Source organism: Anarhichas minor, unplaced genomic scaffold (genome assembly GCF_050575085.1).
Source record: "Anarhichas minor isolate MPS153535 unplaced genomic scaffold, ASM5057508v1 ptg000004l, whole genome shotgun sequence".
NCBI lineage: Eukaryota > Metazoa > Chordata > Actinopteri > Perciformes > Anarhichadidae > Anarhichas > Anarhichas minor.
Genome location: NW_027466450.1, coordinates 7786772 through 7806934, shown reverse-complemented (window position 1 = coordinate 7806934; position 20163 = coordinate 7786772). Strand labels below are relative to the sequence as shown.

Sequence of the window (20163 nt, the reverse complement as noted above, 5' to 3'; positions counted from 1 at the left end):
ATTATTCTATCTTATGAAAGTGACAGTTAATTTGCATATTGTATAAGACAAAAATAGAGAGAGCACATCAGGAAATCTATGTCTGCTGCATCTGTGTCTGTCTCCTTCAAAATGACTGACAGAACACCCCTGTTAGTGTGGGATAGTTTAACATGCACTAGGTTAATAAACAATTACATCTATCAAAAATGCTTTTCCATTGCTTTTGACTGGGGTCCCCAAGGACCCAAATACATCGGTATAAAAAAGGGTGGTTGAAGAAGCACTAATTAAAACGTCTAATCATGTTGATGATTTGTCTTTATTTATGAATGATTAAATATTAGGTTCGTGGGCCTCTCTTGTGCTTGGTCGTTGCTAACATTGCCCAAAAGTAGCTGTATTGTTTTTCTGTTTTAGTGACACTTTCACAAAGTTTTCGTGGCTATTTATACCAAACAAAATTATTCGTCAGGATGATTCAAGCTATTCAATGACTTTTGACTTTCTATTGAATGTATAATCCGGTGAAACATAGGCATCCATTAATCAAAATTGGGTTGGATGCCTGCATTCTTAGCTGTCCTTGGCGAGCTGGCATCAGCTGTGCTGCTGGTCTTGTCAACAGGGAATTGTGCGACTAGATATCCCCTGTGACAGGAAGTGTTACTCCTGCTGCATTGTCCTTGAGCAAGAATCCATACAGAAGGCACGCAAGTAAAATGATGAATTATTTTACGAGGGATCAGTGGGATGTCCTTTGTCTCCCTTCCTCAAACAACTACTCTTAGCTGATGTTGATGAGTATGAATTTTCCCATTTTTCCCTCAATATTATCTTCACTTTCTCTGCAGCTAGGAATGCCCTTCACTCGTGTCCTTAATGTCTCTCCTCCACTGTTGACCTGGATGGGCAGTATGCAGTCATGTGTTACCTCGGTGAACCATGGGGTCACCGGCTGCTTTTTTTGAAGTTTTCACCAGCAAGCTGTAATATGTGCTGTGTATCAGAGTACCACGCTATCCAACAACCCACCTTCGAGGTACTCCATCAAATGACTACATTTGGAGTCAGTGCAGTGATGAAGACATAATCCCTTTGCCAGCTACCACCCATCAAACACAGCCAATTGTGTTCTTTGAAATACAGAACCAAGGATTATTGAGAATCAAACCCCAGGTCTTGTGATGGTGGCTGAAGAGTTTGCCTATATGGTTCAGAAGGTACTGCAGTATCAAACAAAGTGGAAAATACTGACTCACCTGCGTGACTTTTTCTGTGACATTGTGGGTTCTGTCTTTGACCTTCGGTGCTATGATGGTTGTCTCGGGTGTTGGCGGGGAATGAGCCTTCTTATCAGTCCCCTCAGAGAAGTTGAGTGCAATCAGAGGGATCTTGTGGATGGTGCTATACCTATTGATGTTAGAATCAGAGGTAGAGCCAAGCAGGCTGGACTTCACATGATTAAAAGCGCCTGGTGGTTGAGAACAAATGACAGTCACATTAGTACCATTGGTAATCTTATCCTGTACACAATACTTCAAATGTATACTTTGATAGGATTTCACATTTTTCAGCAACAACCCAAGCTGTCTGCTCACTTGATGTAGTGAGCGGAGCTTAAGCAAATACAGTTAATACATTAGAGAATATTGTTTTTTAGACTTAATAAATATTAAAAAGGATGCTTCACCTTATTTCTATGTTTTGGTAATAGGGTGACATCATGATACTTTGTAGATACTGTAGATGCATTGGTGTAGCCGTACAGTAGCAGCCGACTATACTTACACAGTACCATTGACTATTATATTCTGGCATCAGCTGATAGTGGAGGAGCTACAGGGAATGTTTAGCTACTTTATCTACAAATGGAAAATGCACTCCAGCTCAGCTAGCTTATGTTGGTAAGAATAAGGTGGGATACCGAGGACTATACTTGGGTGTGAATTAGATCCAATTAAATATTTAATGAGGAACTGGTATTTCATTTAGAGACATAAGCTTTTAAATTTCACATATTCCTAAAAGCAAAGTTTTGAAAAACTGTGCTTCTGTTTTCATCACAGGTTACACATCAACACACGTGTTAACAGTATGGCGGACTGGAGACACATCTCTAGCTAAAATTACTTTTTACGACATTTGTGGCTGTTGAGTAAAGAGTAAGTGTTTCTGTAACGTAACATAACATAGTGTTGGTACATGGCTATGCAATTATTCAGGATTTTACCACAGATACTGTATAATTAACAGCTGGCGTAGTTTGGAAGAATAGCTAGTCAGCAGAACTACTACGTTATCACATAATACAAGCATACATTCATGCAGGTTAGTCTAAAAGCAATGCTTTGATTAGCGCATGATGAGAGCAGCTATATGAGGCTGATGTGACAAAATCACAACGTTGTTTTAAGAAAACATAATTTCACATAATTAAGTGGAGTCAGCCCACTTAACTGATCCAGCAAAAGTGGATCTATGAAGAGCATTTTTGCTGATTGCCTTTCTTGAAAGTCATGCTCCAGAACAGCAGAGTCATGGTTCATCAGCAAAATACATGATTAGCTGTGACATTGTCAAAGGGAGCATTTTGTTGACAGAGTAACTAAAGAATAAACCTTTTAATAAACATATATATATATATATTTAATAAAAAATAAGAGTAAAAATAAGTACAGTGTGTCTATCTACAAATGTTGTCTCTTAAATATGACTTTTGAAGACTAAATCTGACCCAAGTGTCATATGGTTGAATTAACACTGGTCTGCATTCTAATGCAAACTCAATCATAATGGGATGGATGGGCCAGTTAGGCGCTTTACACAAATTGCTGCTGGAGCTGTAAGCTCTACTTATATATTGCAGTTCTGTACATACCGTCACTGGTATGACGATCCTTGAATAGGCTTTTGGAATTTGAGCTGTAGACCTCCATTTCATGGACAGATGAGGCTCGCCTCATGCTGTTGATGCTGCCTCTGGGGAAGGTGTTTGAGAGGGTGGTGGAAGATTGGTGTGGCTCTGTTTGGTACAGCTTCTCCCAGATGTGTTTAGGTGATGAATGGCCAAGTGGTTCAGGGCCGACACTAGCCTGGGAAGAGTGGTGGCTTGAGCCTATGAGGCCATGCGTGTCATTGGTCTCAATGGGACTGCAAATGCTCTTGGTGGGTGAAGGGAAGCTCCGCAGGGCTACTGAGCCCTCATTCTCTTTGGGCGGGTCCACCATCACAGCATCTGGGTCCTCTTGCGGAAGCGATTGTTTGGTATTCATTAGGCTCAAAGCGGCATGGCGGAAGCGGAAGAATCTACTTCTCCCTAAAAAGTGAGAAACATTATGAGAAAGCTTGTTAAGCTTTCAGTGTACAGCACCGGAAAATAAAAACATCCCATAGTCATTTTTTTACATAATGAAAGCCATGATTGGATAACAGGTTTATGCTGCCTACAAGACATGAGGCAAAACGGAAACTGACACATAAAAAATGTAATTTAGAACTGATAAAATGCTCAATTCATAGACCCATTTTCATCAATTGCAAAGGTCATGAAATTGGAACCAGGAGAACCAAACTCCTTTTTCTGACTGAAGGATAATCGATTATTACCAAAGTATAATTAATTAGCAAAGTAATATCATTATTAAAGTTCTTTTGGTATGTCGGCTTCCCCCTTCAGCGACAACAGTAATAAGAAAAAAGTACATGGAGGCCCAAACGTGGAGAACGTCAGGTTCTGAAACATGTCCACTCATAAGAGATGAACAGATTTTGGCTCTGGTTTCTAATGTCTGCAGGCCTTTAATGCAAATTAATCTTTAATAAGACATCCATGCTGTGTTTGTCCCCAGACAGACAGGGGATCACATTTCTGTAATCTTTTTGGAACTTAAGCTTCATGTCTTTTAATTAACAAAACAATGTTCAGCAGAATATTTTATTGTCTAGCGTTAAACATTTGCCATGCTAGCAGATCAGTGCAGTAAACTATGAAAATTAAGACCGATCAAAACAGATGTGCTTTTGACAAATCATCTCCTTTCAGTGCAGATTGCACAATCAATTTATTATGCCTCACCAAATTCTTGTATAGAAACCACATTTCCACAAGGGACACAGTAGCCAATGTTAATGACCTCTTGGGACAGTTTTGGCTCATTAACAATAGCAGGAGGAAAGAAAGTGAAAAGTGAACCCTGCCTCACTCGCGAGGCACCCATCTCTCAGCAGCCTCCTTACATAACGTCATTGCCATTTGTTTCCATTCCCTGGCCAAATGTGCTGATGTTACAACTATAGCAGCTTACAATAGAGCCATGACACTCGACAAGTTTCCTGAGAAGGAACATAATAACATCCTGAGCTGGCAAGAGATATGGACAACCTTCCTGTCTCTTCTCTGCAGGGAGACTGTCATCAATGCTCTTGACTGTTGCTCTGGCTGAATGTTTATATAATCCCTGAATAACATATTATAGTATGGAAAAGTCTAGCGCCATCGAACCTTATTAGATGCAGTTTGTTGTTGGAGCGGTTTAAGTAAATCACGGTAGTATCAATGACCACAACCGAACCCTTCGACAATGACATCACCATTAACACACATACAGTACCCCCTAAATAAATAAACAAATGGTACTACACACAGATGAAAATGTTTTATCATACTATAAAAACTTACAGTAGCCAAACTTTACTTTTAGATACAGATAATAAGAGCTGGGAAATAAATGTGGAATTATGAAACAATATTCTCCTAAATTGAATAAAAGTAACATATTTATTTATTGAACTATATTGACTCATTTATACATTTATTTGTATAGTTATTGTCTCATTTAATTATGTAATATGTAAGGATTAGGCCATATGATAGGCATATTTATTTATTTCATGGGCACATTTATTTATTAGATGATATAGGTGAGAGCTTCTCACAGGATTTTTCATTCAGAAAAACAGAGCAGTTTTTTTTCTTTGAAAACTTTTATCTGAATTCTAAGACAATAATCTTGTTAATTTAGAAAAACAGGGCACAATGTGTCCCATTTTGTTTATAATGAGCCTGCTGAAACTTGTATTTGGGTTTATGGTCATGAGAGTGGACAAGTATGTATATTAGTGTGTTTCTTGGTTGTGTTGATTGGACACTCCATCTACTCACTGTTTGTATTGAATGACTGCCCAGCCTTGCTTCTTTGTGTGTTGCTCTGGAGTTTTTGCTAGATCTTGCTGTTTTGACAAAAGCCATTTTTTTCCTGAAAAATCAGCAGCTTACAACGCTGTCCTTACATCTCCTTTGAGGTGGTTTAAACTATTTCACACCTTAATTCATGGGACTCTGGTGGCACACACATAACTGCCATGTGACTTAAACAGCTCACATGTCGCCTTAATGACACCTCATATGACTCTTAAGTGTGAATCATCCAAAGACGTCTTCCTACTTGGGACTCCCCACTGATTAGACTGATTGCATCCCTTGGTTGAGTGATGAAATGTCTTCAAGAATAAAACAGCAACTCCAGCTGCCTGATTTAGGACTTCTTAATACTCCATTACCAAACGTAAAGGGGCGAGGATGAGAATAAGCATCTCCAAATCCATTTTACTCTGCTGGAAAACAGTGGATTTTGTGCTTTGAGCTGTGAGCAAGTTTGCTGCTTCAAGTGAAGGAGTTAAAGTATCTCAGGGTCTTGTTCACAAGAGAAAGAATGATGGTGCGTAAGATTAACAAGACAATCAATGCGACATTGGCAGTGACATGGTCTTTTGTGCTGAAAAAGCTGAGCTGAGCCTCAAGGTGAAGTTCATGATTTAGCAGTTGATTTATTTTCCAGCCCTCAGCTATAGTCACGAGTATGAGATTGTGGATACAACCAGCCAACATAACTTCCCTTCACAGGGAGCATGTGCTCACCCTTAGGGATAAGATGAGGAGCTTAAACATCTGTAAAGGGCCAGGAGTGGACCTTCATATTGACAGAAACTGGCTCGGCTGGGCCTCTATTTTAAAGTTAATATATTCTAATGTTGTTGATTGAACAGTGGAAAGAAGTCTCTGTGCACCGAACAGTGTATCTTTCTGCTGAGCAATTTGTAAGTACAGTATATTGTCTCAGGTTTTGGGCCTTACAGGCATATTGAAGTTGCTGAATGGTGTGTTCTAGATGGCAGCTCAGGGAAAGAGGGATTACTCTCTTCCAGGCTCAATATTGTGGTAGTTGATACCTGCGGGCTTTTTGCCTGCTGTCAACAGCAGATCATAATTAGCTCCCCAATGTCCAAAAATCACTTCTAATAGACCGCTACACCAAAATGTATGGCTAGGCTTTTTGGGAATGTTCTCCCTGATCGTTTCAGGTAAAGTACTAAACAATAACTGAATTTATTTTTGATAGCAGGGACATGTCCAAGTCATTCCTTGAAACGGTCATGTCATTGTGCCTGACAACCTGCCAGTGTCAATTATCTAGTTATGGTCTAAATGCTGTTGAATACATGCGTTTTTCATACACATCTTAAGAAACACTGAATATGTTGTGAAAATAAAAAAGACAATACAGTATTTTCACATAATATAGTACGATAGTATGCAGCGCCAAAGCTAAATCATTAGCATGAGTCTTTCGTCAAACCCAATATAGCGTAAAAATTACACTTTTATGCCCTGGCGCTATCTAAGGACTGCTCAAAGATAAAGACAATAGTAAGGTCATACTTAAAGTGTGATGTGTGCATGTAGTCAAGACTCTTTCTAATCAAAAGTCACATCATATTGTTTTCTACCCCATCTACTCACAGGTCCCCTCACTGTAGCACGGTCACAAGCAATCAACTCTGATTAGCAATGTTAGCAACGGGCAACGGACACAGGCACTCGCTCACACATTAGAAACCACACGCATGTATGCACGCACGCACACACACACATATACATGCATGCACAAAATAACGTACATGCATACACACAGTGCAGCACAAGTGAAATGCCAGTGCCCTGGATGAATTCATGCTGAGGGAAGTGGATAGCTGAGCTCCGGTCAGAGAGGAGCTGGAACGTCTCACTGACATTTACACCTACTGACACACATCCAAAAATAAATGCTATATATTTGGTGTTCTCCTAAGACATGAAACAAATATATAACGATCAATAATTAAACATTTTCAACAAGATAAGGTTATGTAAGTAGACTGCTCATACATGGTGCATTCCATCAGTGTAAACTGCATTGTACTGGCAACTTAAATAATGCATATTTTTGTGGAATAATAATAGAAGCTGGCAACAATTTTTGGAGGAGCATCTCAGGGAACGGAATAAAAATCTCTAGTGCTTAATTAGTGTCTAACAGATGTAGAGTCCTATTTTTATAGAACTTTATTTTGTTATTTTTTTTAGGAATAGTGCCATTTCACAAAATGGGCACAGGTTTAATTTGAAGGAAAATAAAGAGAAAATGTGACAAATGAATGACAAATGCAATGCATCATTTTTTGGTGCGGCATCATTACATTACATTACATTACAGTCATTTAGCAGACGCTTTTATCCAAAGCGACTTACAATTCAGAGTCTATCACATTTCTACACCGTAGGCACAACTACGGGAGTAATTTTTGGGGTTAAGTGTCTTGCTCAAGGACACATCGACACGCGACTAGCAGAGCCAGAGCCGGGGTTCGAACCGCCGACCCTCTAATTGAAAGACGGCCCTGTTATCCACTTAGCCACAATCGCCCTCATATCATGACTTTTTTTTAGCTTTGATCATGAAAGACGTTTTTACCTAGAAAATACTGGTGTGGGATGAAAATGAAATTTCAACTAATAAAAATACCACAGCAACAAAGACAAAATAATGGTCCCATTTCTATTTTTATAGTCCCTCTCTGTAGCAATGCTTTTTCAGGTGCATTTATATCATAGTAAGGAGGGAATAGTATATCAAATACTCACTTTGATCTGACTTTGTAGGGGACGTTGGGCTTATCTTCTCTGTGGAGTGGTCACTTTCCTCATCCGCGATGAAATCAAAATTTAAGATAAACATCATCACCATGCCCTCTTCATTTTTCACAGGGATTACGTGAATGTTACACTGGAAGTCAGACCCTGAAAGAGAAACAAAGTGTCAAAAAGTAGAATCATTCATTATCCTTTTGCCAGTCACCTCTAAGAGGGTAAGTCCAAAGATGTCTTTATTCAACCTAAAACTATAGAAAAAAAACAACCCAAGGGAAAATGTATCAACAAGTACTATTGCAATCAGGCAAGTCATTTTAGCAGCCATTCTATAGAATGTTAATTAAACAGAAATCTAAAAATGACTAACACCTCCCTCTGGTTTCACATAAATGTTGGGAAAACAGGGGAGAAGTTGAACCGATTTAAAGGTCAATGCCTGCATGTCAGAGCAAACGAAATAGTAGCGAGAGATAAAATAATTGAGCCCAGGGGTGGTTAAACAAAGTATATTTGTGTGTGAGTTCATGTGTGCTGCATGTGCCATATACATGCACTACAAGTATTTTAATTAGCAAGACGTAGGATGAAAATGACTAAGCTTAGCAGGACTTGGACAAATGTAATGCGAGAGCCCCAGCATGGTGCAGACTGCAGGGTTTAGTAGAATAGATCAAACAGGCAGCACAGATTACAGCCAATTTAGAGAATTGCAATGTGCTCATAGGAACAATCACTCACACCGAACATTGTGTGAGGTGGAGCAGAAAACAATCCATGATCTAAACTTAGTCTTGAGCCCTGAATGCACCAATTTATCAGCTGAACTGGTTATAGCTGAGAGTGGAAGCTATTGATGCCTGAGAGCACAACTGCCCACCAATGAAACTAGCTACTCACTGGACCCTAAACAAGAACACAATAGCTCCCATACAACCAGCTTGACATACAATATTACAGTGACCATGTCTGGTGCGGGAGAAAGCTATCTTGAAATGAATCAGCACACTATGGAATTAATGTATCTAATACTAACTGCAACTCTATATAGGTCCGTCTGTCCTTCTGTCTGGCTTGTTGTGTTGCTCCTACTCACAGAGGACACATATTACCAGTGTTCCCTGTAATCTCTGCATGGCTCACAGACACCCTGCCAGCAGCATTCATTAGCAGTAGACTTGCTGTCCGACTAAATATAACAATCTCGGTCTGCCTCAACATGCCAGACTTGTGTTGGAAGGATTTCTGCATCAAATCACAGAAGTGATGCTGCATTTTGTCACCACTGACAATATGATAATGTAATTTCAAGAGAATGGAAAACATAAAAAATGAACAGTATTTGAGAAATCAGGTAGAATTCAATGTTTCAACAGTATCATGTGAATTAATGTGAATACATAGTACAGCATGTGTATGTGGTGTATGTGTATATTAAGTCCAGCAGGTCTATACTCCATACATCTTGTCATGGGCACATGGTTAAGTTATGCTGTAAAGTAGAAGAGCAGTGCTTAGAGAGATGGATAGCTGTGAGTCCGTCCCCAGAAGATCCCCTTTTCAGAAAAAGCACTTTCCTTCATTTCCCAGAAATCCTTCACTTAATTAGACATTGTCCCGTATACAGTATAAAAGGGAGCCTTTTTGGTTTTGAGTGAGAGATTTATTCAGTATCGACTTTTAATTATCTGATAAAGGCTGCAGGAATTAATATTGTTAGTGATAAATCCTTAAAATCTTCCCTTGATAAATGTTCGCTCAATGATGTTATTTTTGGGGCATTTTTCCTTTATTTAAAAGTGGATACTGGAGGGGCGACAGTAAATCAGGGAATGGCATGCAACAAGGGTTCAAGGCAGGAATTGAGATTAGTTTTGAGTACAAGTTTACACGAACAGCATCGCATATTGACTGTATTTCTAATGTCATAATTCTAACCACATATTCTTTGCTTTTCAACCAGAATGTGCAAATGACATATTTCCCAACATATGTTGTTGTTAATATAGTTAGCAACAACATTTGGCAATGTTGTCCAGTGTTGCGACACTGAACTAAAGGGGATACAGTATATTAGTGAATGAATGGGTGGACGAAATAGCCAAAATCTTCCTCTATGAAAGATTACGTCATAAACTGATAGATCGGCAACATAATTGCATGAAAATATGACACCCTTTTGTTACTGTAACCTGATGTGTTCCACCCTTTTCAATTAATTAAAAACATTAATGATGTCTTTGTTTCCTGCTCTTGTCTTGTCTAAGGGGGAGTTTGATGTGATACTATGAAATTTCGATGTGTGATTTCATTTTACAGGCTATACTTGTATGTATGTATGTATGTTCAAAAATAAGTCCATGTCCATTGAGACCTTATTACTGAGCCACTCATATATATAAGATAAACATATTATATGTGGTCTTTTTCGGGCTGTGCCCAGCCGAGCACTATGTGTTAAGGCCCGGCCACAAGACCTTCTGGTGACGAGCTTCCCTCCTAAGTCTGACTCCAGAAGGGGGCCCTGGTTTTCCTTTTTTCGGGTGAGGTGCTTCAACTCTAAATAACACAGGGAACTCTTCAATTTTCTGAATTGAGCAATAACCCATGCATTGCATATTCATTTCTTAACTTTACTGAATGCAGCCATGATCATAGAACAATTTTAATATTTTTTTGTGAATGAAATGCTGCAAAAAAATATGAAATAATAAGCTCCTAAATCACCCATCTGAAAAACAAGATAATAGGAGTAATACACTATACGAATATTTGTATTACATGATTACAGAGATCTAGTGTACATAGAACTATGCTCTGTCTACAGCCAAGATGGTGAATTCAGCAGAAATATTTCTGGGCTAGAGTTTAGCTGACCAGATGGGAAAACAATGGCCGTGCTTAAAGGCTAAGCCATGGGGGTCCCCTCTCATCTGGTCTCCTGCTGAATGTCACCTCTACCAAAAATGGATCAAAGGAAAGGCTTCTTTATAACTGATATGTTATATTAGCAGACTGTGCAGCGCAACATTTGATTATGTTCTCATCACAACATCATTTATGATTTTGTAAACTTACGTATTTGCAGACGTTAATCTTATCCTGGTAAACAAAGGGAACTTTTTGTGAATAAAACAAGGAGCGCTTTTCTTTCCTCCAGCTAAAATCCGTGGTGGTATGTCATATGACCAGCAGAGCTATTCATGACCTGAAGAAAGACGGTCCCAGCCATTGAGTTTGGGAACAACTGTGTTATTCATCTTCTTTTTTACTTCCAACAAAGTTCAAGAGCCTATTGATATTTTGGTGGGAAAATAATGTAAACCCAAAGCTTTTATTATTCATTGTTCTTATTCCAAGAAACCGTAGTCAGTTTATTCATTAGTATTACTAACTGAGATCCATAGCATTCCATGATGAATGTTGTGTGTATTCAAAATAGTGTTATTGACATGTACATCAAGACTTATGAGAGCCTGAACCAAATGTCATTGCCTAACATTATGTTATGATACAATTAAAACCAAACTATGCATTTCAAGTAAAGCCATACAATGCTATGTGAATAAAAACAGATGGAACGGATCCTATCTGTGATGCTACCTCCTGTTGACTGACTAACTGCCTTGGCAGACGTAACTTTTCAGCTAGAGCAGCATGATGAACAAAACTCATGAGAAGCTATGGTCTTTTTCAAATTCATAGGGAAATTACAATTGTAAAAGAAGCTATGTACTGTATAATGTACGACTATGACCACAACATGTACTGGAGATATAAACCATCATGAATCATAGTGCATTTCAAACTCAGTCATGTTACTTAAAGTTGTACCACCTTACCCGTAAAAGGGACGTATCAGGGCCCCCTTTTGGAGCCAGACTTAGGAGGGGAGCTTGTCTGCAGGAGGTCTGGTGGCCGGGCCTTATAACACGTAGTGCTCGGCCGGGCAGAGCCCAAAAAATCTACATGGAGTCGCCGCCCTGTGGGCCCACAACTCGCAACGATAGGCATTGACCAAAACCTAGGTGTGCCCACCCCTGGCATTGCAGACTGGCTCTAGGGATGTGGAACGTCACCTCTCTGTTGGGGATAGTACTGGAGCTGGTGCAGGAGGTGGAGCAATAAACTAGGTAAAGTTGGGCTCACCTCCGCATAGCACAAACTCTGAAACTCTGAAACCAAACTCCTGGAGAGAGGCTGGACTCTGGCCTTTTCTGGAGTTGCCCAGGCTGAGAGGTGCCGGGCGGGTGTGGGGATACTCATGAGCCCCCAGCTGAGCGCTGCTGTGTTTGAGTTCTCCCCGGGGAACAAGAGGGTCACCTACATGTGACTGTGAGTCGCTGAGAAGAATCTCTGACTGTTGTTTGTGCTTATGCACTAAACACCAGCTCAGAGTACCCAGCCTTCTTGAAGTTACTGGGTAGCATAGTGCAAAGGGCACTGACGGGGGACTCTATAGTTCTGCTGAGAGACTTCATTGCTCATGTGGGCAGTGATGGCAGGGGAGGCTACCGGACAGACCCGGTAAACCAATGTCTAGCTCCCTTCAAATTTGTCGCGCATCCCGGGGAATGGTGGATTGCGCCCCCCAAGTTAGGAGTAAGTCCCTGCCCCAAGTGAGGGAGTTCTAGTATCTTGGGGTCTTGTTCACAAGTGAGGGTAAAATGGAGCAAGAGATGGACACGTGGTTCTGTGTGGCGTCAGCACAGATAAGAGCATTGAATGGGACCATTGTGGTGAAGAGGGAGCTACGCCCGAATGCAAAGCTCTCGATTTTACCAGTCAATCTATGTTCTGTCCTTTACATGTATGCGCATAAAGACAATGGACAACAGGTTCTGAGCATAGACTCGATAAGATATGAATGTAGTCTCCATGATGTCAACCATAGGTTTCTGAAGAGGTGTTGTGAAGCTCAAAGCTCTCCAGCCGTCGCCATCTTGGCTGTGACGACACAGCCTAACTAAAAATGTGAAAAGAGCTGGATCGCTAATACAGCAGAAGAGACAGCTAGCGACCTGAGATGGCACCCACCTATTACTCAAAAGGGCAAAACCCTTAACCTGTGTTGCTGAGATCTGGGGTGAAGGTGGGAGCAGTCCTGGACCAGTGGAATGTTCTTACGTCGAGGTGGACTGTCGTGTTTTTATATGCATGTCTTCATTGGGGTGTTTACAGTGGTCCTTTACATTTAAAAGGGTTGCAAATCTGATTTCAAAAAAATTGTAGCACACCATAGTCAGTCTTAATCAAATAAAATGTAAATTCCCAACGACAAAATTGTGGCTATAAATGCTGAGTTGCTAGTAACTTTGGAAGCCACAGTGGTTTTTGATGAAAAAATGCAATGTCAAGCCCTGAACATGTTGTATCCAACATCAAACTTTGTTTTGTGTTGTAACTCTGTTGTCTTCTGTACAACGTGTGACATTTCTACATGTGTCTATGTCTTTTCAAATTGGTGAATTGTTTTAAATTTGCTTATATTTTATTTATTTGCAGCGCTCTATTTCCCTAAATGTGACATATCTTGTCAAATTGGTGATGGTGATGGAGTGTTTTCTCCATGTGCATGTGCTTTTAACTCTATCTCCACTGTACCATCTAACAAGCTCTTTGGAATCCTCTCTCAACCTTTACATTTGACAAGATTAACTTCTGAGCCCATTAAATATATAGATGTGAGCTGTAGTGTACAGTATGTGTGCTACTGAAAACTACTGAACATTTGGGTTTCAGGCTATCCAACCTTAATCTTCTACATCAGTCAACAAGACAACATAATGTCTTTCAAACTTGGCCGTAGCTGCTGGACATGGTTAACATCATTGTACAGTAGAGCGAGTGAAATGAATTCCCTGACCTTTAGGTAGAGTGTTACCCTGTGAGCCAAGAAATGTTATTACCACCTGCTTGAATGAATGGACAGTGTATTAAGACTAGCTCCCTTTTCATGATGGAAATTTCATTACTGTAGAATCTATTTCCATCATCAATTATTTAAACATTGCTGCTTAATCAAGTGATCCTTTGGACATTCTCACAATAACGACTCACAGGTCAGACAGAGTTTTGGTGAAACTGTTAGATGTCTTAAAGATAAATAAATACGTACAGTAGTACTGGTTTTATTCATGTAGAAGTGCAAGTACCACTATACATTTTTTAAATCTTATTTCAAGAAGCGAAGCTATTTTTTAAACCCTGTTATTCAATTCATGTATTGAGGTTTCATATTAATCTGCATCAGCTGATCTGCTCTTGGGAAAAACATGACTGTTGAGCGCTGATTTTTGTCTTTGCATCTTTCAACCGAACTATTATCCACAACTGGAGCTTTTAAACAGTACAGCCGCAGACTACTGCCTGGTAGTACGTCTTGTATAATGAAATCTGACATGTTTCTTGTTTAGGGCTATTCTGCTTAAGCCAATACGCAACGTTACTGGGGCATAGCCAATCGGCACTAGGGCATGTAGGGAGAGGCCATGCAAGCTAACCCTTTGTTTAGAGTCCTTGGGCCTCGTGGCAACATCTCGCCTCTGCGAGAGTGCTGTAAGCTACACAGCATGGCCTAATTTCATCTTCAATCAGTGTCTCAAAAGCCATCAGGGATAACTAGCAGCTCCGGCTCAAACTACATTTGATTTGTGTTTACATTTATCAATTCATGATGTATCGCTCTGTGATCTTTTATTCTGTTTAATATGGCGCAAATGTTGGCAGATTGAATGCAATGGATGCTAAAATAAAATTTAAGTTGGCATACAGTGACTGATTAAGAAAAACACAGATGGTATGGAGAGGATTCTTAGATTACCACCTCCAGTACAAGCATCCCATGAGATAAAAATAGCCGTGGATGAACATTCCTGTCCAATGCAAAGTTAGACCTGTACTCATATGGTGTTCAATGCTCCATCTGCTCCTCCTTGCTAAACCTGTTTCACATTGTAATTAAAAGGTAATTAAGCAATGGCAGCAAACCGTCCATTAAAATAAATATGCAAATGTCTCTCTAATAACACCGTATCCATGTCATCCCTTTAAAATGAGTATAAATTATAACATGTTATCTACACTTTCCATTGCACAAAGATGGAAATCCCCACAGGGCTTTTTTTAATTTGCAACATCTAGCTGGACAAGCTGATTTCAATCTACCAGATGAAACATGATGAGGAAAGCTCTGTATGTGTTTCACCTCATACTGCGAGACACCAAAGAGGGCTGAGCGTGATGAAAAATGGATGTGTTCTTTTGAAGCGTGGTTACCCAAGAGTCCTGCAGCACACCTAGTGCACCGTAGGCACCCCTGCCACTATACCCTCAGCAGGGGTACACGGCCCTTCAGTCCCCTCAGTGGGGAGTCACCTATGAAACCCTGCACCCACGCAAACCACATGTCCCAGATCATTCAGCACGGTTAGCTAAGCTGCCACTGTTATATAGCAATTATCCATTTAACTTCTCTCTGCACGGTGTCAGCTTCCTTTTGTTAAGACTCATTCAGGTACAAAGTATTATTACACCCTCTGGTATAGGATAGCTTTACAAAGCCATCAAGGGAAAGCATTTATCTCATTGATTATGTATCATCGCTGGAGGAGGACTATGTGTGTGGTATCTTCTCTCACAACCCGACTTGGTTGTTCACATAGAGGGGAACACAAAATTAAATTGTCCTCATGCTGAAGGCCTTTGCCGCACTCCCACGGTCCCCATTGTTCCACTACTTTTTAATGTTTAAGCATGTAAGCAGCTTAACTTTTTGCCTTTTCAGTGAAAAAAGACAAAGCTTTGTTGCTCCTGATGTCACACGGCTTCCTCAAATCTCAAACTTATTTTTTTTTTCCCACTGTAGTTATTGATGGCAGAGGAAAAACAAACTACACTATGTCTTTTTGGAATTACTCAAAAGACTAAAGCATTTAGGCATGTCTATAGATCATAATTCAGCGAGTGTTTAGAGTGACTGCATCCTCTGTGTGAAAAATCAGGGAGAAATAGAATAGGGAATAGTGGTAACATATCTGAGCTGATTTTTTAAACTCTATTTTTAAACATCCCTGTGTGATTTGGGACGTACAGTAGGTGCATGGAAAAATGGAAGGGGTTTAATACAAGGGATTAAGTGATTTGCATGAGGACTGATAACTTGAAATACAGTTAGGAGAGGAGACACGGAATACTTTCAACCCATCAGCTTCAATTTGTAGAGCGACTTGAATCAATATGGCCATCCCTCTCAAGGATGACATGCGTCTTTCATTCCCACATAGCAGTGGGAGCATGCGGATTGTGTCCCTCCATACCAGTTTAATGCATTTACCCTGGAAGCTGCTCATCCCCAGTCACTGCAATGTCAGCCTTCACATCTATATTCATGAGCACACATGCTCACTGTAAATTCCTCTGAGGAGAATTAGGAGTTGTGTCTTGAAAGCTGCGATGCACACCGGGGAGGATTGTGAAGAGACGGAGCAAAGATTATGTCGGAAGGTTTCTGTAGCTCTCATCCGCCACAATTTAAACATTACATGCACACGATGCTTCGATTGAGTACAGCATATGCACGTAAGATGGGAGACTAAATTAAGTTGCTTTAAAATCCTGCTTGTCAAAAACCAAGCTGCTCATGCCCTCACAAACAAACCCTGGAGTGTTTTGTGTAATTGTCTTGCAGGTTTCTGAAACAATCTATTTTAGCAGTGTAGCAGCTGGCTCTTGGTTTCTTCCTGATTAGCAAAAAAAAACAAAAAACACATCAAACAAAGAGTTGTACATGGCAGCTGATGGCAGATCAAACATGTATCCATGGCCTAGAATCTAATCAAACCCACAATTAAAAATGAAAGCCCTGGCTCCTTATGATTAAATAAAATATTACGTCTCGTATTTTCTGGCTTAGACTCCTCATATACAGTATGACTTGGAAGTTATCTCAGAGAACAAAATATGAGTTAACAATAACACGCATACAAACACAAATGTTGGCCTGTGTTGGTGCAAATGCTGACAAAAAATGAACATTTAAAAAAGCTCTATAAAGTGATGCTCTATAGGAGGAGTTCTTTTGGATTGACTCTGTACAGCTATGTCAGGTTGACCATAAAAACCTCATGTGAGGGCATGGCAGGAGGTGGTCAATCCTGGGATTTATGCCACTGAGCGGTAACATCGTATTAATACTCTCTGACTCAGGATTCCTATCTCATCAGTGCACCATTCATGCTGACACTAGGATTTGCCAAAAAGGAATGACAAACACCGGTCTAGCATTAAAAGGAAAGCATGTTTTATGCAAAACTGACAATGCTGTAGTCTACCACATGTACAGCAATTTACAGATTAGAGGATTGATCCGCTGTCTACTAAGGCTGCTGTACAACTTTGCTGCAAACCACAATATGGCTAAATGCGTCATGGATCTCTAAATACACTGTGAATGTGTTTAAATTAGAAAAGTATTAAGCCGATGTATTTTTGATAAATTTAGAGAACATCGTGAACTTTACAGGACAGCAGGTGAGCTCTGTCTCACTACCACCATTCCTCACTCTGTCCATCAAAGCACACAAGCTGCTTTATGCTATTTCTACGTTCAATGCAAAACATCCACACCATCATTTTGGCAGCCAGACTTTTTTTTGTCATCCAGGCACATGATGCTGTGAATCATGGCGGGTGCCAAAAATATATATCCATAATACTACCGTTGTGTTTTTACACGTTTGGACATGGAGCTTTTGCCTATTATACACCTCTTCTGTAATGCATATAACCAAACACTAATAACATGCCATTTCCACACCACACCACCACAACCATTTTCTAATGTGTTATTGTTTAAAGGTGGATGTTATATGCGGCACATGTTGTTTTCTGTTTGGATGATATGGTGATTATTTGCTCTACAAGGTCATTATTTTTAAATCCGTATGCATAAACCTGCTGATGTATGAGGAGGATCAAAGTTAGTCTATATGTATCGGTTTACTTTCACCAAATACGACATGAATACTTCTGGCTTAAATTTACACAAGGAGTTATTTTAGAGCCAACTGCCAACCCCTTTTTCCTCTATCAGGGGTAATGTCTGAATCTGAAACACATCTTGTAACTGACTCTGGCTGGTTGGTAACAGGCTGACAGGCCACATCAGGGAGTGATGGACATAGTGAGGAGCTGCAGTAGGTGCTTTCTCAGGAGCAACACGCAACAAAAGACCCTTTACTGTCGTACCAGGTTACTTACTCACCATCCTTACGGTAGTAGGTGATCTCCACCTTGCGCTCCTCGGACCCAAACACAGCCTGGGCCACCTGGCTTATGGCCTCCTTGTCCGTCAGGTTGCCGTGGAGGAAGTCGCAGGTGCATGGCTTCTGCATGATGTCCGGTCTCGAGAAGCCCGTCATCTCACAGAAACCGTCGTTGCAGTATATAATCGCACAGTTCTCCACCCTGGCGTTGGCTATCACAAATTTCCGGTCTGCATGTAAAGAAAAAGTATGCAATGAGTGCTGCTGTGGTAAATCTGACCTCAGAGCAACATGGGGTCAGCTAATGTAAAAGCAATTAGCAATGAAGTTGATTAAGTTAACTGCCACTGTATAGAAAAAAAAAGCAATGATGATGATCAACATTCAGCCAAGGTCTTTGGTTTGCATTCCATATGAAAGAAAGTCTGGCAAAAAAAAAAAAATGCTTTTATCCCCATAAAAAACGTTTTTATTCCCATAAAATGTTTTTAATGGGAATAGTTATTTCTCCACAAAATATGTTTTCATTCATCATTTCTACCGTAAGGTTAATTTGTTAAAAGATATTTTTTTGAAGTATATCAGGTAGTATTAATTGTAAATCAAGAAAATACTTACTCTCTCCCTCGAATTTCCGAATAATCATTCCAAGGAATGTGTTTTGTGGCGCAACGTGACCTCTTCTCACAGGCATGTTTACAAAAAGAATATCCCACGATCTCCAGTAAAAAGCGCCTTTACAAGTAAATCCCAAAGTTACAGATGTTGGCTCTTTGTGACGTTCTCTTTACCAGAGACCATGCTCGACGCGAGCACTCCCTCCACCTAGAATTTACCTTCCCACTTCTCCGAGGAGTTCTTTAGCCCGCTTGTATGCCGGAGCATGTGAATGCCTCCTCGCCGAAACGCACGGAATCGGGGGGGGATTGCTCGAGTTATATTCTGTTCGCAAAGCATTTCGCGTTGAGGATGGATGCGATCCTGCCGTCCTCTGTGGTGCTCTGCTGGGCGCATTCAGCGGGCTGTGGCTGATATGCCGAGGGGAGTGACGTTGTTCCCATGGGACTTAGTTCCCTCCACCTCGGGAGAAGATAAACCCCAGCCTCGTGCACCGAGACCAAGCATTATCGTAACATACGCACTTATTAGTAATTTATGCCATACAATAGACTGCCTTGAAAAACACGTGTAATTTAATTTAGCCTACTGACAGCGCACTTTCAGAGCACAGAGATTAAGTACACTGTGTTCTTGTGGTTTCATACTATAAAAGCTCTGCTTAACCCTATATCATATACTCTCGTGAATGTATTTAATGTGCGAAGTTATATATCTACGCACGCGTTATGGTTTTTAAGCATTAATATGTAGGCTTTAATTTTGGTCTACATTTACTTCCACACAATACAGTCTAGTACACTGACTTACTGAAGAGCATGCTGGAACATATGTGCTTTAGTTGTACTATTCTATCTATGTCTGGTAAACAACGAAAGTAAACAACGAGTTACTTATTATTAAAGGAATGGTGCAGCATTTTTGGAATCTCGTTCCAAAAACGAGTGTGAACCAACAATTCACTGTTTTACCGGGGGTAAGGCTATATGTTCTATTTATTAGGCTGGAGGGGGACGCCCAGTCTCTTTTATCGGTCACTGCTTTAGAACTTCCGGTGGATTTTAAATGCCAGGCTTTATGCTAAGCTAACTAGCTGTTGGCTGTAGTTCTGCATTGTACTGACAGACATGACATATCAAGCTTCTCATCTAACTCTCAGTAAGCAGATTTCCTAAAATGTTGGTTAGTTAGTTAGTTTCAAAACTCAAAAGTTCTAAATTATTTGTTTGTATAAAATAAAGTTAAAGAGGTATAGGGAACACTTAAACATGTTTAAGCCATCAAGCTTGTTTTCAGCTTGGTTGGTGTAATTTCGCTCAAAAAGCCATCTAC

At 40.2% G+C, this 20163-nt stretch overlaps 1 protein-coding gene across 1 annotated transcript in view; it reads right to left on the bottom strand.

The window, feature by feature from the left end:
* kcnh7 (potassium voltage-gated channel subfamily H member 7) overlaps positions 1–19044 on the bottom strand; it is a 33661-nt gene extending 14617 nt beyond the window's left edge. Inside the window, exons 1-5 of the mRNA XM_076108016.1 lie at positions 18832–19044; positions 18213–18443; positions 7939–8098; positions 2861–3288; positions 1242–1453 (exon numbers count right to left, since the gene is read on the bottom strand). Coding sequence (XP_075964131.1) covers positions 1242–1453; positions 2861–3288; positions 7939–8098; positions 18213–18443; positions 18832–18907 — 1107 coding nt within the window. The 5' untranslated portion in view covers positions 18908–19044. The remainder of the gene's footprint in view (positions 1–1241; positions 1454–2860; positions 3289–7938; positions 8099–18212; positions 18444–18831) is intronic.
* Positions 19045–20163: the final 1119 nt, after the last annotated feature.